Source organism: Thunnus thynnus, chromosome 1 (assembly GCF_963924715.1).
Source record: "Thunnus thynnus chromosome 1, fThuThy2.1, whole genome shotgun sequence".
In the NCBI taxonomy this organism is placed as follows: domain Eukaryota; kingdom Metazoa; phylum Chordata; class Actinopteri; order Scombriformes; family Scombridae; genus Thunnus; species Thunnus thynnus.
The window spans coordinates 26,907,061-26,928,095 of record NC_089517.1 but is presented as its reverse complement, the minus strand read 5'-3'; the positions used below and the strand labels follow the sequence as shown (position 1 = coordinate 26,928,095).

General features: G+C 37.3%; 5 protein-coding genes across 12 annotated transcripts; all 5 read left to right on the top strand.

Annotated features, from left to right (window-relative positions):
* The first annotated feature begins 18 nt into the window (after nt 1-18).
* Nucleotides 19-3,385, top strand: LOC137185297 (uncharacterized). Of its 3 annotated transcripts, none has more exons than XM_067593649.1 (8): nt 19-161; nt 255-322; nt 422-548; nt 710-858; nt 1,088-1,233; nt 1,575-1,737; nt 2,589-2,682; nt 2,768-3,385. In XM_067593649.1, the coding sequence occupies exons 1-8, from the start codon at nt 148-150 to the stop codon at nt 3,330-3,332; spliced, it is 1,326 nt and encodes a 441-aa protein (XP_067449750.1). In that variant the 5' UTR covers nt 19-147; the 3' UTR covers nt 3,333-3,385. The 3 variants fall into 3 exon arrangements, with proteins under 3 accessions (XP_067449750.1, XP_067449747.1, XP_067449756.1); XM_067593646.1 differs by having other exon boundaries at nt 2,765-3,385; XM_067593655.1 differs by having other exon boundaries at nt 2,803-2,932.
* Nucleotides 3,386-4,080: 695 nt separating this feature from the next.
* LOC137185376 (uncharacterized) lies at nt 4,081-8,763 on the top strand. 2 transcript variants are annotated; one of them, XM_067593712.1, is made up of 6 exons: nt 4,081-4,281; nt 4,375-4,442; nt 4,541-4,667; nt 4,827-4,975; nt 5,205-5,350; nt 5,693-6,224. In XM_067593712.1, exons 1-6 carry the CDS (start codon nt 4,268-4,270, stop codon nt 5,843-5,845), a joined length of 657 nt encoding a protein of 218 aa, XP_067449813.1. In that variant the 5' UTR covers nt 4,081-4,267; the 3' UTR covers nt 5,846-6,224. The 2 variants fall into 2 exon arrangements, with proteins under 2 accessions (XP_067449813.1, XP_067449820.1); XM_067593719.1 differs by lacking the exons at nt 5,205-5,350; nt 5,693-6,224 and adding an exon at nt 6,962-8,763.
* A 446-nt stretch (nt 8,764-9,209) lies between these two features.
* On the top strand, nt 9,210-12,925 carry LOC137185320 (uncharacterized). 3 transcript variants are annotated; one of them, XM_067593667.1, is made up of 8 exons: nt 9,210-9,337; nt 9,431-9,498; nt 9,598-9,724; nt 9,883-10,031; nt 10,261-10,406; nt 10,748-10,910; nt 11,763-11,856; nt 11,942-12,925. In XM_067593667.1, exons 1-8 carry the CDS (start codon nt 9,324-9,326, stop codon nt 12,504-12,506), a joined length of 1,326 nt encoding a protein of 441 aa, XP_067449768.1. In that variant the 5' UTR covers nt 9,210-9,323; the 3' UTR covers nt 12,507-12,925. The 3 variants fall into 3 exon arrangements, with proteins under 3 accessions (XP_067449768.1, XP_067449759.1, XP_067449774.1); XM_067593658.1 differs by having other exon boundaries at nt 11,939-12,925; XM_067593673.1 differs by having other exon boundaries at nt 11,977-12,118.
* A 328-nt stretch (nt 12,926-13,253) lies between these two features.
* On the top strand, nt 13,254-17,034 carry LOC137185341 (uncharacterized). Its single transcript, XM_067593681.1, has 8 exons — nt 13,254-13,454; nt 13,548-13,615; nt 13,715-13,841; nt 13,995-14,143; nt 14,373-14,518; nt 14,860-15,022; nt 15,874-15,967; nt 16,050-17,034. The coding sequence occupies exons 1-8, from the start codon at nt 13,441-13,443 to the stop codon at nt 16,615-16,617; spliced, it is 1,329 nt and encodes a 442-aa protein (XP_067449782.1). The 5' UTR covers nt 13,254-13,440; the 3' UTR covers nt 16,618-17,034.
* A 406-nt stretch (nt 17,035-17,440) lies between these two features.
* LOC137185354 (uncharacterized) lies at nt 17,441-20,863 on the top strand. Of its 3 annotated transcripts, none has more exons than XM_067593694.1 (8): nt 17,441-17,565; nt 17,659-17,726; nt 17,826-17,952; nt 18,112-18,260; nt 18,489-18,634; nt 18,977-19,124; nt 20,067-20,160; nt 20,246-20,863. In XM_067593694.1, the coding sequence occupies exons 1-8, from the start codon at nt 17,552-17,554 to the stop codon at nt 20,808-20,810; spliced, it is 1,311 nt and encodes a 436-aa protein (XP_067449795.1). In that variant the 5' UTR covers nt 17,441-17,551; the 3' UTR covers nt 20,811-20,863. The 3 variants fall into 3 exon arrangements, with proteins under 3 accessions (XP_067449795.1, XP_067449790.1, XP_067449803.1); XM_067593689.1 differs by having other exon boundaries at nt 20,243-20,863; XM_067593702.1 differs by having other exon boundaries at nt 20,281-20,415.
* Nucleotides 20,864-21,035: the final 172 nt, after the last annotated feature.

Sequence of the window (21,035 nt, the reverse complement as noted above, 5' to 3'; positions counted from 1 at the left end):
ACGGATGTAGGACGCACTTCCCTTGAATCTGTGGCGCAACATTTCCAGCTAACAGCTTTCCAAAGAAGGAAGACGCATCAAACTGCACGACTCCTACAGTATGATCAGACTTGAGTTGGAGTGCTGTTTTCAAAGCATCGTTTCAGCATGAAGTTTAACAGGTGATCATGTTGTTGAAACTAGTTGTGTTACTTAAATCATGGAATTTTCTGGATTAAAGAAAAGAAAATAAGTGATTTTCTGTTTGGTTTCAGGCGAGTTCGCGATAGGATGTCTTTGATCCTGTTTCTTTTAGGAAACATTGCCTCTGTAGCTCTCTCTGGTACGTATAACATGGACACGTAGACAGTTTTAAATAGTCCTTTTATACAATAACTCATTCTCACGATCAATCTTGTCGCATCATATCTGTTTCGTTTAGATCTTGATAATGAAACAGGCCTGAATCTTGATTGTACCAACGACTTAGAGGATTTGATGTCTTGCCACTTTGACGCACAAAACTGCACTGAATACAATCTGACTCTGCGGAGCAACGATGGATATGGGTGAGTTACTGGTTTCTCCTTTTTCCTTTGTTCAAATCAGATCAATCGGATACAGTAATGATCCGTGTCACTATCGATTTGAAATGTATTTCAAACAACTGAATCAGCCTGAGACGTAGCCTATAGTCACAACATGTTGTATACGATGTTGTATTCAACAGGGAGCAGCACTGCATTATCAAGCAGTGTGACACTGGACGGTGTTGTTGCTCTGTCAAAATGATACTTGTACCAGGGGAGACTCATACAGCAACAGTTTTCAAAGGGGGCCAAAGTGTGGAGTCCAAAGTCATCAGCATCACAGCTAGTGGTGAGTTGACTATTTTAAAACTGTCCAACCCACAAAAGCCATTCTTCATATAAACATTTGTAAAATGTAATATTTCTCTCAAAACAGGGAAATGACAGAAGCAAGAGTACTTTAAGTTACATTTTCCCTGCAGGGAATTTCATTCTCTGCATTGAGTTACTGTTTAAGTCCATAAATCTGCAGCTGCCAGAAACAGACTGCATGAACTTTTCCTGTTTCTGTTCTACAGTAAAGCCCAAAGCACCAACAATCATCTCAGTGAAGCGATCCAACGGGAATTTTAGAGTTGAGTGGACGGCAAACACTAACAGTAACAGTCTCAGAAGCAGATTGAGTGCTCAAGTGACTTACCATAAGAAGGGAGACACAAAAGAGGTAGGAGAAGTGTCATAAAACGGTGACTTTACAGATCTTTTAGTGTTTCAGTCTGCTTTTCAAACACTTCAAATAACAATGAGTGGCCATGCAGCTAAAATGCATGTGCTGTAGTAATGTGAATTTAGATGCATTGATGCATTTATATTGATGTACTGTGTGTGTTGAAGATTTTAAAACTTATTTGCATCCAACTACTGTCAGGTTGCTGTTTACCAGTTTAAATGTAGACTTCTATTTTGCCACTCAGTGATTATTATTTAACAATGAGTTGGTTGTAGAAAAAAGTTAAAGAAACTACATTTTCAAAATTCTCATTTTATTTCGTTTCTCTTCACCAGGTATCTAAAAATATCACAACAGCCATAGTTGATGGACCAAATTACTATGAAATACTTGGTAAACACTTGGAGCCAAGTACAACATACCTGGTCAGCATGAAAAGCTACACAAGCATAAGTGGCCTGTTCAGTGACAGTAGTGAAGAGCATGAATTCAGAACTCGTGAGTGTTTTCTTTACAGTCTTTTTGTCACTTTTCAAGCATTTGACTGTGTAGGAGCCATGAATGGATTAATTGTGAAATTAGAATGAATTGCAAATTAGTCATTTTGTGATGGTTTATATTTTGGGTTATTTTGGTTTTATTATTGTACGATCACGGTGATTGATAATCAGGTCACTTGGATATGGGCGGTGATATTCCTATAGTTAATATAAGCACCTGTTCACCTGCATGGCAGCTGGTAAGAAAGAGAGAGAGGGTGAGTGGGTTGCCGTATTTTTTGTTGACCGCTGTTTTGCATCTGATCGCTGTGATTATTTTCAGTATATTTTGTGCACGTTATAATAAGTTGATCTTTTCCATTAATAAAAGCTATTAAACATATTTTTTGATCTCAGTGAATCTTTTTGGTAGTGTCTTAGACAATCAGCAAACAAGGCCCAACCTCTGCCTCTCAGTGACTTTTTACTTTGTTTCCAGTAGTCGCTACAGACTGTACTGTACTTTTTTTTTATACTAAACATAACATTTTGGGGCTTTTAGATGCATCTCCAAAACAGAAATCTGTTTTCAGTACTGCGTTTACACATGACAAGAAGTGTATAATTTAATCCATCTTATTCTACTAAATTTAATTTTAGTAGAATAAGATGCTGGACATCCTGCATAGTATTACAACATATACTATATACACAATCATGGATTCGACCTTGACAGAAGTGATAATGTCTACAGCTGCAACATACTTACAGAGTTTGGAAAGTAACATAAACTGATATTGTGGGTGCTGTTAAAATAACCCAAATCTGGTTCAAGATTTGAAGCTGCACACCAATCTTGTCACTTCACAGCTGCATCCCGTCGCACCCTGCTCTTGGCTGTCATCATCTGCCTCAGTATTGCTGCAGTCATCATCGCCAATGTTACACTGGGCTGTTTTGAAATGTAAGTAATTTTGTCTGTTCCTTGTTTCCATGTAAGTACAATATTATAAAGCTGTAATTCCTCTGTTTTGTAATGTTTTCAGCAGTGGGATGAGTACCGGCTTCTCTTCTGCCATTATAGAACCTGCTGACATCAAGGCCGGCGTTCGGGATGCCCTCAGTAAAGCCTTCACCCACATTGGTCCAAGATCATCAGTGACAGCCCCTCTGCTCACAGAATCAAACAAAGACAGTGATTTGCTCTCCGCTACCTACAATCCTTGTGTCACAGCTTATGACTTAAAGAATTCTCCTCAATCCACTGACTTTGACAACATGACCTATTCGATACGCATTCCCAGCTGTCAGATAATGATGAATAATTCTGAGATGTTTTGTGACTCTGTGTACCATCCCAGTGAAGGTGACATGATGACCTGTCCTGTCAAGCAAGCACCAGTTTGTCCAGATCCTGTACAACAAAATGTCATTTTACCAGCAGTGGTTTCATCTCTTATGCCAACAGACATGTCGTATCAGTGCAGTCCTGACAAGCAAGTACCAGTCCAGGATGGTCAATGTCTCTCTGATGACCAAAGACCTTTTCTCTCTTTCATCTCTGCTAACCTGTCTACACCAATAATCACAGACAGTGACTATCACAGTGTGTAGTATTGAGTCATTTTTAGGGAAATTCTGCTTTAATACACAAATCTGTAACATGACTGTTTTCAAGACTGTTTTATACATTTTTCTACTCTCAGTAATCTGCTTTGCACCTTATGAAGGGTTAATTTTATAACTGTGTACAATGTTTTGACTTCTTGGCTACTTTTGATGTGAAAAGTGCATCATGTTTTTTTTTTATTATTATTTATTATATTTAATTTTCTTCCTTTTTTTTAAATTAACTGCTTCACATGACAACATGTGGAGCAGTTAATCTGTCACGTTTTACTGTAACTCTGCTTCCATCTGTTGATCTGAAAATGAATTCTTAAATAATTAATGAATCATTGACATGATTATCTTGTATAAATGGCTAAAATAAAATAAAATAAAAAATCCTTTAAAGCAGGGGTTTTCAAGGTTTTCAGGTGGTCAATTCATGATTGATATTTAATCTCATAGACAATCACCAATTGAGCCAAGATAGATTGATATTGCTGTTCGACATACTTCAGACTACAGCCAATACATATAAAAGTTCTGTCTGAAGGCATTTATTAGTTTCTGACTCTGGGAAAGTGAAATAAATAAAATTCCCCAAAACTACTGTATCTCTGAACTATTGCTTTAATCAAATCACGCACATTTAGGCACTATTTAGCTATCAAAAATACACATTTATCCACAAATTCACTATTTTTTAAAAGTTTTATTTGGGTTGCTCCATTTACAGTGTTTTACTAAAATGTAGTGTCGGCTGAAGTGTGTACAGTACATCTTTTTCTGAGGAAACAGAAGTAGGACGCACTTCCCTTGAATCTGTGGCGCAACATTTCCAGCTAACAGCTTTCCAAAGAAAAAAGACGCAGCAAACTGCACGACTCCTACAGTATGATCAGACTTGAGTTGGAGTGCTGTTTTCAAAGCATCGTTTCAGCATGAAGTTTAACAGGTGATCATGTTGTTGAAACTAGTTGTGTTACTTAAATCATGGAATTTTCTGGATTAAAGAAAAGAAAATAAGTGATTTTCTGTTTGGTTTCAGGCGAGTTCGCGATAGGATGTCTTTGATCCTGTTTCTTTTAGGAAACATTGCCTCTGTAGCTCTCTCTGGTACGTATAACATGGACACGTAGACAGTTTTAAATAGTCTTTTTATACAATTACTCATTCTCACGATCGGTCTTGTCGCTCAAATCTGTTTCGTACAGGGCTTGATAATGAAACAGGCCTGAATCTTGATTGTACCAACGACTTAGAGGATTTGATGTCTTGTGACTTTGACGCACAAAACTGCACTGAATACAATCTGACTCTGCGGAGCAACGATGGATATGGGTGAGTTACTGGTTTCTCCTTTTTCCTTTTTCCTTTCCCCAGATCAGATACAGTAATGATTCATGTCACGATCGATTTGAAATGTATTTCAAACAACTGAATCAGCCTGAGACGTAGCCTATAGTCAAAGCATGTTGTATACGATGTTGTATTCAACAGGGAGCAGCACTGCATTATCAAGCAGTGTGACACTGGACGGTGTTGTTGCTCTGTCGAAATGATACTTATACCAGGGGAGACTCATACAGCAACAGTTTTCAAAGGGGGCCAAAGTGTGGAGTCCAAAGTCATCAGCATCACAGATAGTGGTGAGTTGACTATTTTAAAACTGTCCAACCCACAAAAGCCATTCTTCATATAAACATTTGTAAAATGTAATATTTCTCTCAAAACAGGGAAATGACAGAAGCAAGAGTACTTTAAGTTACATTTTCCTTGCAGGGAATTTCATTCTCTGCATTGAGTTACTGTTTAAGTCCATAAATCTGCAGCTGCCAGAAACAGACTGCATGAACTTTTCCTGTTTCTGTTCTACAGTAAAGCCCAAAGCACCAACAATCATCTCAGTGGAGGAATCCAACGGGAATTTTAGAGTTGAGTGGACGGCAAACACTAACAGTAACAGTCTCAGAAGCAGATTGACTGCTCAAGTGACTTACCATAAGAAGGGAGACACAAAAGAGGTAGGAGAAGTGTCATAAAACGGTGACTTTACAGATCTTTTAGTGTTTCAGTCTGCTTTTCAAACACTTCAAATAAAAATGAGTGGCCATGCAGCTAAAATGCATGTGCTGTAGTAATGTGAATTTAGATGCATTGATGCATTTATATTGATGGACTGTGTGTGTTGAAGGTTTTAAAACTCATTTGCATCCAACTACTGTCAGGTTGCTGTTTACCAGTTTAAAATGTAGACTTCTACTTTGCCACTCAGTGATTATTATTTAACAATGGTTTGGTTGTGGAAAAAAGTTAAAGAAACTACATTTTCAAAATTCTCATTTTATTTCATTTCTCTTTACCAGGTAGCAGCCATAATTGATGGACCAAATTACTTTGAAATACTTGGTAAACACTTGGAGCCAAGTACAACATACCTGGTCAGCATGAAAAGCTACACAAGCATAAGTGGACTGTTCAGTGACAGTAGTGAAGAGCATGAATTCAGAACTCGTTAGTGTTTTCTTTACAGTCTTTTTGTGACTTTTCAAGCATTTGACTGTGTAGGAGCCATGAATGGATTAATTGTGAAATTAGAATGAATTGCAAATTAGTCATTTTGTGATGGTTTATATTTTGGGTTATTTTGGTTTTATTATTGTACGATCACGGTGATTGATAATCAGGTCACTTGGATATGGGCGGTGATATTCCTATAGTTAATATAAGCACCTGTTCACCTGCATGGCAGCTGGTAAGAAAGAGAGAGAGGGTGAGTGGGTTGCCGTATTTTTTGTTGACCGCTGTTTTGCATCTGATCGCTGTGATTATTTTCAGTATATTTTGTGCACGTTATAATAAGTTGATCTTTTCCATTAATAAAAGCTATTAAACATATTTTTTGATCTCAGTGAATCTTTTTGGTAGTGTCTTAGACAATCAGCAAACAAGGCCCAACCTCTGCCTCTCAGTGACTTTTTACTTTGTTTCCAGTAGTCGCTACAGACTGTACTGTACTTTTTTTTTCTTATACTGTTGTAAAAGAAATGTAAAATACACACTTTAACACTGTATTTATCCTTCAGCCTTTGTCCATTAATACTCAGAACTGAAGATAGAAAAAAATGAAACAATTTGGGGCTTTTAGATACATCTCCAAAACAAAAATCTGTTTTCAGTACTGCTGTTACACATGACAAGAAGTGTATAATTTAATCCATCTTATTCTACTAAATTTAATTTTACTAGGATAAGATGCTGGACATCCTGCATAGTATTACAACATATACTAATTACACAATCATGGATTCGACCTTGACAGAAGTGATAATGTCTACAGCTGCAACATACTTACAGAGGTTGGAAAGTAACATAAACTGATATTGTGGGTGCTGTTAAAATAACCAAAATCTGGTTCAAGATTTGAAGCTGCACACCAATCTTGTCACTTCACAACTGCGTCCCGTCGCGCCCTGCTCTTGGCTGTCATCATCTGCCTCAGTATTGCTGCAGTCATCATCGCCAATGTTACACTGGGCTGTTTTGAAATGTAAGTAATTTTGTCTGTTCCTTGTTTCCATGTAAGTACAATATTATAAAGCTGTAATTCCTCTGTTTTGTAATGTTTTCGGCAGTGGGATGAGTACCGGCTTCTCTTCTGCCATTATAGAACCTGCTGACATCAAGGCTGGCGTTCAAGATGCCCTCAGTAAAGCTTTCGCCCACATTGGTCCAAGATCATCAGTGACTGCCCCTCTGCTCACAGAATCAAACAAAGACAGTGATTTGCTCTCCGCTACCTACAATCCTTGTGTCACAGCTGATGACTTAAAGAATTCTCCTCAATCCACTGACTTTGACAACATGACCTATTCGATACGCATTCCCAGCTGTCAGATAATGATGAATAATTCTGAGATGTTTTGTGACTCTGTGTACCATCCCAGTGAAGGTGACATGATGACCTGTCCTGTCAAGCAAACACCAGTTTGTCCAGATCCTGTACAACAAAATGTCATTTTACCAGCAGTGGTTTCATCTCTTATGCCAACAGACATGTCGTATCAGTGCAGTCCTGACAAGCAAGTACCAGTCCAGGATGGTCAATGTCTCTCTGATGACCAAAGACCTTTTCTCTCTTTCATCTCTGCTAACCTGTCTATACCAATAATCACAGACAGTGACTATCACAGTGTGTAGTATTGAGTCATTTTTAGGGAAATTCTGCTTTAATACACAAATCTGTAACATGACTGTTTTCAAGACTGTTTTATACATTTTTCTACTCTCAGTAATCTGCTTTGCACCTTATGAAGGGTTAATTTTATAACTGTGTGCAATGTTTTGACTTCTTGGCTACTTTTGATGTGAAAAGTACATAATGTTTTTTTTTTAATTATTTATTATAACTGCTTCACATGACAACATGTGGAGCAGTTAATCTGTCACGTTTTACTGTAACTCTGCTTCCATCTGTTGATCTGAAAATGAATTCTTAAATGATTAATGAATCATTGACATGATTATCTTGTATAAATTGCTAAAATAAAATAAAATAAAAAATTATTTAAAGCAGGGGTTTTCAAGGTTTTCAGGTGGTCAATTCATGATTGATATTTAATCCCATAGACAATCACCAATTGAGCCAAGATAGATTGATATTGCTGTTCAACATACTTCAGACTACAGCAAATACATATAAAAGTTCTGTCTGAAGGCATTTATTAGTTTCTGACTCTGGGAAAGTGAAATAAATAAAATGCCCCAAAACTACTGTATCTCTGAACTATTGCTTTAATCAAATCACACACATTTAGGCTATTCTATGTGATCACCTTCTGATAACTCATGTAATAACTAATGTCATATTTTTTCATTTCCGTTCACTGAGCCTCCCCTGAAATGGTTTTTTAGCCCCCCTGGGGCGGCCCACCTCCTGCTATGAAAACCTCTGATTTAAATCTTTGAGACTGTAGAAATCCTACAGTATGAATTCAGCTGTTAACATGATATCATGACAAATACACTTATTTTATATTCATCAAATATGTTTGGATAAATTTATGTGTAATGTCACAAAAATGTTACTATTTACTGAGGGGACTAATACTTCTTTTTAAATCTTTGAATACCTAACAAATACTTAACCTTGCCTAAAGGAAGTGTAAAGACAGATCAGAGGTATGAAACATCTATTTAATACCAGGCAATAAGGACAATTTGTTATTTCTGACACTGGTTTTGAGCAGAGTACTGTTTTTGTAATGTGAAAGCTGCTGTGTTCTTGCCAGTTTCACCCACTGACACTGGTTTTGAGTAATGGGTATGGTCAAGTAGGGCAATGTAGCTCAGTTTTCATCTTGTTGTGTATCATGAATGAAAAAAGAGAATTAAAGTCTTATTCTTTATATTTTTGACACTAAAAAGTCTAAATTCATTGCTTAATACTTTGATATGTGAATGCTGGTGAATATAGTATTTGGGGTGAAGGGCACAGTGCTACAATGTACATTTTGAACTCAAGATTATTTGCATATAGTGGTGAAGAAAATGTAGAAATGCATAGAATTCATTTTGTGGTACTGAACGGGCGACGGTGGGGGTGGGGGATGGGGGGGTCTCTACCTCCAGACTTAAAAATCACTGTTTCACCCCTGCATGTCCCACTAATGTATGAAAATATGTAACCCTGCAGCAGCACAGAAACACAACAAATGCTGTTCAAATAACAAGAACTGGTCCATCACAGCCTGTTCGCCTCAATGGAATTAAAGTTGAGAGAAAGTTTACAGTGTTTTACTAAAATGTAGTGTCGGCTGAAGTGTGTACAGTACATCTTTCTCTGAGGAAACGGATGTAGGACGCACTTCCCTTGAATCTGTGGCGCAACATTTCCAGCTAACAGCTTTCCAAAGAAGGAAGACGCATCAAACTGCACGACTCCTACAGTATGATCAGACTTGAGTTGGAGTGCTGTTTTCAAAGCATCGTTTCAGCATGAAGTTTAACAGGTGATCATGTTGTTGAAACTAGTTGTGTTACTTAAATCATGGAATTTTCTGGATTAAAGAAAAGAAAATAAGTGATTTTCTGTTTGGTTTCAGGCGAGTTCGCGATAGGATGTCTTTGATCCTGTTTCTTTTAGGAAACATTGCCTCTGTAGCTCTCTCTGGTACGTATAACATGGACACGTAGACAGTTTTAAATAGTCTTTTTATACAATAACTCATTCTCACGATCAATCTTGTCGCATCATATGTGTTTCGTGTAGATCTTGATAATGAAACAGGCCTGAATCTTGATTGTACCAACGACTTAGAGGGTTTGATGTCTTGCCACTTTGACGCACAAAACTGCACTGAATACAATCTGACTCTCCGGAGCAACGATGGATATGGGTGAGTTACTGGTTTCTCCTTTTTCCTTTGTTCAAATCAGATCAATCGGATGCAGTAATGATCCGTGTCACTATCGATTTGAAATGTATTTCAAACAACTGAATCAGCCTGAGACGTAGCCTATAGTCAAAGCATGTTGTATATGATGTATTCAACAGGGAGCAGCGCTGCATTATCAAGCAGTGTGACACTGGACGGTGTTGTTGCTCTGTCATAATGATACTTATACCAGGGGAGACTCATACAGCAACAGTTTTCAAAGGGGGGCAAAGTGTGGAGTCCAAAGTCATCAGCATCACAGATAGTGGTGAGTTGACTATTTTAAAACTGTCCAACCCACAAAAGCCATTCTTCATATAAACATTTGTAAAATGTAATATTTCTCTCAAAACAGGGAAATGACAGAAGCAAGAGTACTTTAAGTTACATTTTCCCTGCAGGGAATTTCATTCTCTGCATTGAGTTACTGTTTAAGTCCATAAATCTGCAGCTGCCAGAAACAGACTGCATGAACTTTTCCTGTTTCTGTTCTACAGTAAAGCCCAAAGCACCAACAATCATCTCAGTGAAGCGATCCAACGGGAATTTTAGAGTTGAGTGGACGGCAAACACTAACAGTAACAGTCTCAGAAGCAGATTGAGTGCTCAAGTGACTTACCATAAGAAGGGAGACACAAAAGAGGTAGGAGAAGTGTCATAAAATGGTGACTTTACAGATCTTTTAGTGTTTCAGTCTGCTTTTCAAACACTTCAAATAACAATGAGTGGCCATGCAGCTAAAATGCATGTGCTGTAGTAATGTGAATTTATATGCATTGATGCATTTATATTGATGTACTGTGTGTGTTGAAGGTTTTAAAACTTATTTGCATCCAACTACTGTCAGGTTGCTGTTTACCAGTTTAAATGTAGACTTCTACTTTGCCACTCAGTGATTATTATTTAACAATGAGTTGGTTGTAGAAAAAAGTTAAAGAAACTACATTTTCAAAATTCTCATTTTATTTCGTTTCTCTTCACCAGGTATCTGAAAATATCACAACAGCCATAGTTAATGGACCAAATTACTATGAAATACTTGGTAAACACTTGGAGCCAAGTACAACATACCTGGTCAGCATGAAAAGCTACACAAGCATAAGTGGACTGTTCAGTGACAGTAGTGAAGAGCATGAATTCAGAACTCGTGAGTGTTTTCTTTACAGTCTTTTTGTGACTTTTCAAGCATTTGACTGTGTAGGAGCCATGAATGGATTAATTGTGAAATTAGAATGAATTGCAAATTAGTCATTTTTGTGATGGTTTATATTTTGGGTTATTTTGGTTTTATTATTGTACGATCACGGTGATTGATAATCAGGTCACTTGGATATGGGCGGTGATATTCCTATAGTTAATATAAGCACCTGTTCACCTGCATGGCAGCTGGTAAGAAAGAGAGAGAGGGTGAGTGGGGTGCCGTATTTTTTGTTGACCGCTGTTTTGCATCTGATCGCTGTGATTATTTTCAGTATATTTTGTGCACGTTATAATAAGTTGATCTTTTCCATTAATAAAAGCTATTAAACATATTTTTTGATCTCAGTGAATCTTTTTGGTAGTGTCTTAGACAATCAGCAAACAAGGCCCTACCTCTGCCTCTCAGTGACTTTTTACTTTGTTTCCAGTAGTCGCTACAGACTGTACTGTACTTTTTTTTAATACTAAACATAACATTTTGGGGCTTTTAGATGCATCTCCAAAACAGAAATCTGTTTTCAGTACTGCGTTTACACATGACAAGAAGTGTATAATTTAATCCATTTATCCTACTAAATTTAATTTTTTGTAGAATAAGATGCTGGACATCCTGTATAGTATTACAACATATACTATATACACAATCATGGATTCGACCTCGACAGAAGTGATAATGTCTACAGCTGCAACATACTTACAGAGTTTGGAAAGTAACATAAACTGATATTGTGGGTGCTGTTAAAATAACCCAAATCTGGTTCAAGATTTGAAGCTGCACACCAATCTTGTCACTTCACAGCTGCATCCCGTCGCGCCCTGCTCTTGGCTGTCATCATCTGCCTCAGTATTGCTGCAGTCATCATCGCCAATGTTACACTGGGCTGTTTTGAAATGTAAGTAATTTTGTCTGTTCCTTGTTTCCATGTAAGTACAATATTATAAAGCTGTAATTCCTCTGTTTTGTAATGTTTTCAGCAGTGGGATGAGTACCGGCTTCTCTTCTGCCATTATAGAACCTGCTGACATCAAGGCCGGCGTTCGGGATGCCCTCAGTAAAGCCTTCACCCACATTGGTCCAAGATCGTCAGTGACTGCCCCTCTGCTCACAGAATCAAACAAAGACAGTGATTTGCTCTCCGCTACCTACAATCCTTGTGTCACAGCTGATGACTTAAAGAATTCTCCTCAATCCACTGACTTTGACAACATGACCTATTCGATACGCATTCCCAGCTGTCAGATAATGATGAATAATTCTGAGATGTTTTGTGACTCTGCGTACCATCCCAGTGAAGGTGACATGATGACCTGTCCTGACAAGCAAGCACCAGTTTGTCCAGATCCTGTACAACAAAATATCATTTTACCAGCAGTGGTTTCATCTCTTATGCCAACAGACATGTCGTATCAGTGCAGTCCTGACAAGCAAGTACCAGTCCAGGATGGTCAATGTCTCTCTGATGACCAAAGACCTTTTCTCTCTTTCATCTCTGCTAACCTGTCTACACCAATAATCACAGACAGTGACTATCACAGTGTGTAGTATTGAGTCATTTTTAGGGAAATTCTGCTTTAATACACAAATCTGTAACATGACTGTTTTCAAGACTGTTTTATACATTTTTCTACTCTCAGTAATCTGCTTTGCACCTTATGAAGGGTTAATTTTATAACTGTGTGCAATGTTTTGACTTCTTGGCTACTTTTGATGTGAAAAGTACATCATGTTTTTTTTTATTATTATTTATTATATTTAATTTTCTTCCTTTTTTTTAAATTAACTGCTTCACATGACAACATGTGGAGCAGTTAATCTGTCACATTTTACTGTAACTCTGCTTCCATCTGTTGATCTGAAAATGAATTCTTAAATGATTAATGAATCATTGACATGATTATCTTGTATAAATGGCTAAAATAAAGTAAAATAAAAAATCCTTTAAAGCAGGGGTTTTCAAGGTTTTCAGGTGGTCAATTCATGATTGATATTTAATCTCATAGACAATCACCAATTGAGCCAAGATAGATTGATATTGCTGTTCGACATACTTCAGACTACAGCCAATACATATAAAAGTTCTGTCTGAAGGCATTTATTAGTTTCTGACTCTGGGAAAGTGAAATAAATAAAATTCCCCAAAACTACTGTATCTCTGAACTATTGCTTTAATCAAATCACGCACATTTAGGCACTATTTAGCTATCAAAAATACACATTTATCCACAAATTCACTATTTTTTAAAAGTTTTATTTGGGTTGCTCCATTTACAGTGTTTTACTAAAATGTAGTGTCGGCTGAAGTGTGTACAGTACATCTTTTTCTGAGGAAACAGAAGTAGGACGCACTTCCCTTGAATCTGTGGCGCAACATTTCCAGCTAACAGCTTTCCAAAGAAAAAAGACGCAGCAAACTGCACGACTCCTACAGTATGATCAGACTTGAGTTGGAGTGCTGTTTTCAAAGCATCGTTTCAGCATGAAGTTTAACAGGTGATCATGTTGTTGAAACTAGTTGTGTTACTTAAATCATGGAATTTTCTGGATTAAAGAAAAGAAAATAAGTGATTTTCTGTTTGGTTTCAGGCGAGTTCGCGATAGGATGTCTTTGATCCTGTTTCTTTTAGGAAACATTGCCTCTGTAGCTCTCTCTGGTACGTATAACATGGACACGTAGACAGTTTTAAATAGTCTTTTTATACAATTACTCATTCTCACGATCAGTCTTGTCGCGTCATATCTGTTTCGTTTAGATCTTGATAATGAAACAGGCCTGAATCTTGTTTGTACCAACGACTTAGAGGATTTGATGTCTTGTGACTTTGACGCACAAAATTGCACTGAATACAATCTGACTCTCTGGAGCAACGATGAACAAGGGTGAGTTACTGGTTTCTCCTTTTTCCTTTTTCCTTTCCCCAGATCAGATACAGTAATGATTCATATCGATTTGAAATGTATTTCAAACAACTGAATCAGCCTGAGACGTAGCCTATAGTCAAAGCATGTTGTATATGATGTTGTATTCAACAGGGAGCAGCGCTGCATTATCAAGCAGTGTGACACTGGACGGTGTTGTTGCTCTGTCATAATGATACTTATACCAGGGGAGACTCATACAGCAACAGTTTTCAAAGGGGGCCAAAGTGTGGAGTCCAAATACATCAGCATCACAGATAGTGGTGAGTTGACTATTTTAAAACTGTCCAACCCACAAAAGCCATTCTTCATATGAACATTTGTAAAATGTAATATTTCTCTCAAAACAGGGAAATGACAGAAGCAAGAGTACTTTAAGTTACATTTTCCCTGCAGGGAATTTCATTCTCTGCATTGAGTTACTGTTTAAGTCCATAAATCTGCAGCTGCCAGAAACAGACTGCATGAACTTTTCCTGTTTCTGTTCTACAGTAAAGCCCAAAGCACCAACACTCATCTCAGTGAAGCGATCCAACGGGAATTTTAGAGTTGAGTGGACGGCAAACACTAACAGTAACAGTCTCAGAAGCAGATTGAGTGCTCAAGTGACTTACCATAAGAAGGGAGACACAAAAGAGGTAGGAGAAGTGTCATAAAACGGTGACTTTACAGATCTTTTAGTGTTTCAGTCTGCTTTTCAAACACTTCAAATAAAAATGAGTGGCCATGCAGCTAAAATGCATGTGCTGTAGTAATGTGAATTTATATGCATTGATGCATTTATATTGATGTACTGTGTGTGTTGAAGGTTTTAAAACTTATTTACATCCAACTACTGTCAGGTTGCTGTTTACCAGTTTAAATGTAGACTTCTACTTTACCACTCAGTGATTATTATTTAACAATGAGTTGGTTGTAGAAAAAAGTTAAAGAAACTACATTTTCAAAATTCTCATTTTATTTCATTTCTCTTCACCAGGTATCTGAAAATATCACAACAGCCGTAGTTAATGGACCAAATTACTATGAAATACTTGGTAAACACTTGGAGCCAAGTACAACATACCTGGTCAGCATGAAAAGCTACACAAGCATAAGTGGACTGTTCAGTGACAGTAGTGAAGAGCATGAATTCAGAACTCGTTAGTGTTTTCTTTACAGTCTTTTTGTGACTTTTCAAGCATTTGACTGTGTAGGAGCCATGAATGGATTAATTGTGAAATTAGAATGAATTGCAAATTAGTCATTTTGTGATGGTTTATATTTTGGGTTATTTTGGTTTTATTATTGTACGATCACGGTGATTGATAATCAGGTCACTTGGATATGGGCGGTGATATTCCTATAGTTAATATAAGCACCTGTTCACCTGCATGGCAGCTGGTAAGAAAGAGAGAGAGGGTGAGTGGGGTGCCGTATTTTTTGTTGACCGCTGTTTTGCATCTGATCGCTGTGATTATTTTCAGTATATTTTGTGCACGTTATAATAAGTTGATCTTTTCCATTAATAAAAGCTATTAAACATATTTTTTGATCTCAGTGAATCTTTTTGGTAGTGTCTTAGACAATCAGCAAACAAGGCCCTACCTCTGCCTCTCAGTGACTTTTTACTTTGTTTCCAGTAGTCGCTACAGACTGTACTGTACTTTTTTTTAATACTAAACATAACATTTTGGGGCTTTTAGATGCATCTCCAAAACAGAAATCTGTTTTCAGTACTGCGTTTACACATGACAAGAAGTGTATAATTTAATCCATTTATCCTACTAAATTTAATTTTTTGTAGAATAAGATGCTGGACATCCTGTATAGTATTACAACATATACTATATACACAATCATGGATTCGACCTCGACAGAAGTGATAATGTCTACAGCTGCAACATACTTACAGAGTTTGGAAAGTAACATAAACTGATATTGTGGGTGCTGTTAAAATAACCCAAATCTGGTTCAAGATTTGAAGCTGCACACCAATCTTGTCACTTCACAGCTGCATCCCGTCGCACCCTGCTCTTGGCTGTCATCATCTGCCTCAGTATTGCTGCAGTCATCATCGCCAATGTTACACTGGGCTGTTTTGAAATGTAAGTAATTTTGTCTGTTCCTTGTTTCCATGTAAGTACAATATTATAAAGCTGTAATTCCTCTGTTTTGTAATGTTTTCAGCAGTGGGATGAGTACCGGCTTCTCTTCTGCCATTATAGAACCTGCTGACATCAAGGCCGGCGTTCGGGATGCCCTCAGTAAAGCCTTCACCCACATTGGTCCAAGATCGTCAGTGACTGCCCCTCTGCTCACAGAATCAAACAAAGACAGTGATTTGCTCTCCGCTACCTACAATCCTTGTGTCACAGCTGATGACTTAAAGAATTCTCCTCAATCCACTGACTTTGACAACATGACCTATTCGATACGCATTCCCAGCTGTCAGATAATGATGAATAATTCTGAGATGTTTTGTGACTCTGTGTACCATCCCAGTGAAGGTGACATGATGACCTGTCCTGACAAGCAAGCACCAGTTTGTCCAGATCCTGTACAACAAAATATCATTTTACCAGCAGTGGTTTCATCTCTTATGCCAACAGACATGTCGTATCAGTGCAGTCCTGACAAGCAAGTACCAGTCCAGGATGGTCAATGTCTCTCTGATGACCAAAGACCTTTTCTCTCTTTCATCTCTGCTAACCTGTCTATACCAATAATCACAGACAGTGACTATCACAGTGTGTAGTATTGAGTCATTTTTAGGGAAATTCTGCTTTAATACACAAATCTGTAACATGACTGTTTTCAAGACTGTTTTATACATTTTTCTACTCTCAGTAATCTGCTTTGCACCTTATGAACGGTTAAGTTTATAACTGTGTGCAATGTTTTGACTTCTTGGCTACTTTTGATGTGAAAAGTGCATCATGTTTTTTTTTTATTATTATTTATTATATTTAATTTTCTTCCTTTTTTAAAATTAACTGCTTCACATGACAACATGTGGAGCAGTTAATCTGTCACATTTTACTGTAACTCTGCTTCCATCTGTTGATCTGAAAATGAATTCTTAAATGATTAATGAATCATTGACATGATTATCTTGTATAAATTGCTAAAATAAAATAAAATAAAAAATCCTTTAAAGCAGGGGTTTTCAAGGTTTTCAGGTGGTCAATTCATGATTGATATTTAATCTCATAGACAATCACCAGTTGAGCCAAGATAGATTGATATTGCTGTTCGACTTACTTCAGACTACAGCAAATACATATAAAAGTTCTGTCTGAAGGCATTTATTAGTTTCTGACTCTGGGAAAGTGAAATAAATAAAATTCCCCAAAACTACTGTATCTCTGAACTATTACTTTAATCAAATCACGCACATTTAGGCACTATTTAGCTATCAAAAATACACATTTATCCACAAATTCACTATTTTTTAAAAGTTTTATTTGGGTTGCTCCATTTACAGTGTTTTACTAAAATGTAGTGTCGGCTGAAGTGTGTACAGTACATCTTTTTCTGAGGAAACGGATGTAGGACGCACTTCCCTTGAATCTGTGGCGCAACATTTCCAGCTAACAGCTTTCCAAAGAAAAAAGACGCAGCAAACTGCACGACTCCTACAATATGATCAGACTTGAGTTGGAGTGCTGTTTTCAAAGCATCGTTTCAGCATGAAGTTTAACAGGTGATCATGTTGTTGAAACTAGTTGTGTTACTTAAATCATGGAATTTTCTGGATTAAAGAAAAGAAAATAAGTGATTTTCTGTTTGGTTTCAGGCGAGTTCGCGATAGGATGTCTTTGATCCTGTTTCTTTTAGGAAACATTGCCTCTGTAGCTCTCTCTGGTACGTATAACATGGACACGTAGACAGTTTTAAATAGTCTTTTTATACAATTACTCATTCTCACGATCAATCTTGTCGCGTCAAATCTGTTTCGTACAGGGCTTGATAATGAAACAGGCCTGAATCTTGATTGTACCAACGACTTAGAGGATTTGATGTCTTGCGACTTTGACGCACAAAACTGCACTGAATACAATCTGACTCTGCGGAGCAACGATGGATATGGGTGAGTTACTGGTTTCTCCTTTTTCCTTTTTCCTTTCAACAGATCAGATACAGTAATGATTCATGTCACTATCGATTTGAAATGTATTTCAAACAACTGAATCAGCCTGAGACGTAGCCTATAGTCACACCATGTTGTATACGATGTTGTATTCAACAGGGAGCAGCGCTGCATTATCAAGCAGTGTGACACTGGACGGTGTTGTTGCTCTGTCAAAATCATACTTATACAAGGGGAGACTCATAACGCAACAGTTTTCAAAGGGGGCCAAAGTGTGGAGTCCAAATACATCAGCATCACAGATAGTGGTGAGTTGACTATTTTAAAACTATCCAACCCACAAAAGCCATTCTTCATATAAACATTTGTAAAATGTAATATTTCTCTCAAAACAGGGAAATGACAGAAGCAAGAGTACTTTAAGTTACATTTTCCTTGCAGGGAATTTCATTCTCTGCATTGAGTTACTGTTAAGTCCATAAATCTGCAGCTGCCAGAAACAGACTGCATGAACTTTTCCTGTTTCTGTTCTACAGTAAAGCCCAAAGCACCAACAATCATCTCAGTGAATGAATCCAACGGGAATTTTAGAGTTGAGTGGACGGCAAACACTAACAGTAACAGTCTCAGAAGCAGATTGAGTGCTCAAGTGACTTACCATAAGAAGGGAGACACAAAAGAGGTAGGAGAAGTGTCATAAAACGGTGACTTTACAGATCTTTTAGTGTTTCAGTCTGCTTTTCAAACACTTCAAATAAAAATGAGTGGCCATGCAGCTAAAATGCATGTGCTGTAGTAATGTGAATTTAGATGCATTGATGCATTTATATTGATGGACTGTGTGTGTTGAAGGTTTTAAAACTCATTTGCATCCAACTACTGTCAGGTTGCTGTTTACCAGTTTAAAATGTAGACTTCTACTTTGCCACTCAGTGATTATTATTTAACAATGGTTTGGTTGTGGAAAAAAGTTAAAGAAACTACATTTTCAAAATTCTCATTTTATTTCATTTCTCTTTACCAGGTAGCAGCCATAATTGATGGACCAAATTACTTTGAAATACTTGGTAAACACTTGGAGCCAAGTACAACATACCTGGTCAGCATGAAAAGCTACACAAGCATAAGTGGACTGTTCAGTGACAGTAGTGAAGAGCATGAATTCAGAACTCGTTAGTGTTTTCTTTACAGTCTTTTTGTGACTTTTCAAGCATTTGACTGTGTAGGAGCCATGAATGGATTAATTGTGAAATTAGAATGAATTGCAAATTAGTCATTTTGTGATGGTTTATATTTTGGGTTATTTTGGTTTTATTATTGTACGATCACGGTAATTGATAATCAGGTCACTTGGATATGGGCGGTGATATTCCTATAGTTAATATAAGCACCTGTTCACCTGCATGGCAGCTGGTAAGAAAGAGAGAGAGGGTGAGTGGGTTGCCGTATTTTTTGTTGACCGCTGTTTTGCATCTGATCGCTGTGATTATTTTCAGTATATTTTGTGCACGTTATAATAAGTTGATCTTTTCCATTAATAAAAGCTATTAAACATATTTTTTGATCTCAGTGAATCTTTTTGGTAGTGTCTTAGACAATCAGCAAACAAGGCCCAACCTCTGTCTCTCAGTGACTTTTTACTTTGTTTCCAGTAGTCGCTACAGACTGTACTGTACTTTTTTTTTCTTATACTGTTGTAAAAGAAATGTAAAATACACACTTTAACACTGTATTTATCCTTCAGCCTTTGTCCATTAATACTCAGAACTGAAGATAGAAAAAAATGAAACAATTTGGGGCTTTTAGATACATCTCCAAAACAAAAATCTGTTTTCAGTACTGCTGTTACACATGACAAGAAGTGTATAATTTAATCCATCTTATTCTACTAAATTTAATTTTACTAGGATAAGATGCTGGACATCCTGCATAGTATTACAACATATACTAATTACACAATCATGGATTCGACCTTGACAGAAGTGATAATGTCTACAGCTGCAACATACTTACAGAGGTTGGAAAGTAACATAAACTGATATTGTGGGTGCTGTTAAAATAACCAAAATCTGGTTCAAGATTTGAAGCTGCACACCAATCTTGTCACTTCACAGCTGCATCCCGTCGCACCCTGCTCTTGGCTGTCATCATCTGCCTCAGTATTGCTGCAGTCATCATCGCCAATGTTACACTGGGCTGTTTTGAAATGTAAGTAATTTTGTCTGTTCCTTGTTTCCATGTAAGTACAATATTATAAAGCTGTAATTCCTCTGTTTTGTAATGTTTTCAGCAGTGGGATGAGTACCGGCTTCTCTTCTGCCATTATAGAACCTGCTGACATCAAGGCCGGTGTTCGGGATGCCCTCAGTAAAGCCTTCACCCACATTGGTCCAAGATCATCAGTGACTGCCCCTCTGCTCACAGAATCAAACAAAGACAGTGATTTGCTCTCCGCTACCTACAATCCTTGTGTCACAGCTGATGACTTAAAGAATTCTCTTCAATCCACTGACTTTGACAACATGACCTATTCGATACGCATTCCCAGCTGTCAGATAATGATGAATAATTCTGAGATGTTTTGTGACTCTGTGTACCATCCCAGTGAAGGTGACATGATGACCTGTCCTGACAAGCAAGCACCAGTTTGTCCAGATCCTGTACAACAAAATATCATTTTACCAGCAGTGGTTTCATCTCTTATGCCAACAGACATGTCGTATCAGTGCAGTCCTGACAAGCAAGTACCAGTCCAGGATGGTCAATGTCTCTCTGATGACCAAAGACCTTTTCTCTCTTTCATCTCTGCTAACCTGTCTACACCAATAATCACAGACAGTGACTATCACAGTGTGTAGTATTGAGTCATTTTTAGGGAAATTCTGCTTTAATACACAAATCTGTAACATGACTGTTTTCAAGACTGTTTTATACATTTTTCTACTCTCAGTAATCTGCTTTGCACCTTATGAACGGTTAATTTTATAACTGTGTACAATGTTTTGACTTCTTGGCTACTTTTGATGTGAAAAGTGCATCATGTTTTTTTTTTATTATTATTTATTATATTTAATTTTCTTCCT

Bases quoted from the DNA above. Each gene is read 5' to 3' on its own strand.
- LOC137185376 (XM_067593712.1), top strand. The intron at 4,976-5,204 runs GTGAGTTGACTA...TCTGTTCTACAG, and splicing joins CATCAGCATCACAGATAGTG to TAAAGCCCAAAGCACCAACA. The intron at 5,351-5,692 runs GTAGGAGAAGTG...TCTCTTTACCAG, and splicing joins AGAAGGGAGACACAAAAGAG to GTAGCAGCCATAATTGATGG.
- LOC137185297 (XM_067593646.1), top strand. The intron at 323-421 runs GTACGTATAACA...TGTTTCGTTTAG, and splicing joins TGCCTCTGTAGCTCTCTCTG to ATCTTGATAATGAAACAGGC. The intron at 1,234-1,574 runs GTAGGAGAAGTG...TCTCTTCACCAG, and splicing joins AGAAGGGAGACACAAAAGAG to GTATCTAAAAATATCACAAC.
- LOC137185341 (XM_067593681.1), top strand. The intron at 13,616-13,714 runs GTACGTATAACA...TGTTTCGTTTAG, and splicing joins TGCCTCTGTAGCTCTCTCTG to ATCTTGATAATGAAACAGGC. The intron at 14,519-14,859 runs GTAGGAGAAGTG...TCTCTTCACCAG, and splicing joins AGAAGGGAGACACAAAAGAG to GTATCTGAAAATATCACAAC.
- LOC137185354 (XM_067593689.1), top strand. The intron at 17,727-17,825 runs GTACGTATAACA...TGTTTCGTACAG, and splicing joins TGCCTCTGTAGCTCTCTCTG to GGCTTGATAATGAAACAGGC. The intron at 19,125-20,066 runs GTTAGTGTTTTC...GTCACTTCACAG, and splicing joins AGAGCATGAATTCAGAACTC to CTGCATCCCGTCGCACCCTG.
- LOC137185320 (XM_067593658.1), top strand. The intron at 9,499-9,597 runs GTACGTATAACA...TGTTTCGTGTAG, and splicing joins TGCCTCTGTAGCTCTCTCTG to ATCTTGATAATGAAACAGGC. The intron at 10,911-11,762 runs GTGAGTGTTTTC...GTCACTTCACAG, and splicing joins AGAGCATGAATTCAGAACTC to CTGCATCCCGTCGCGCCCTG.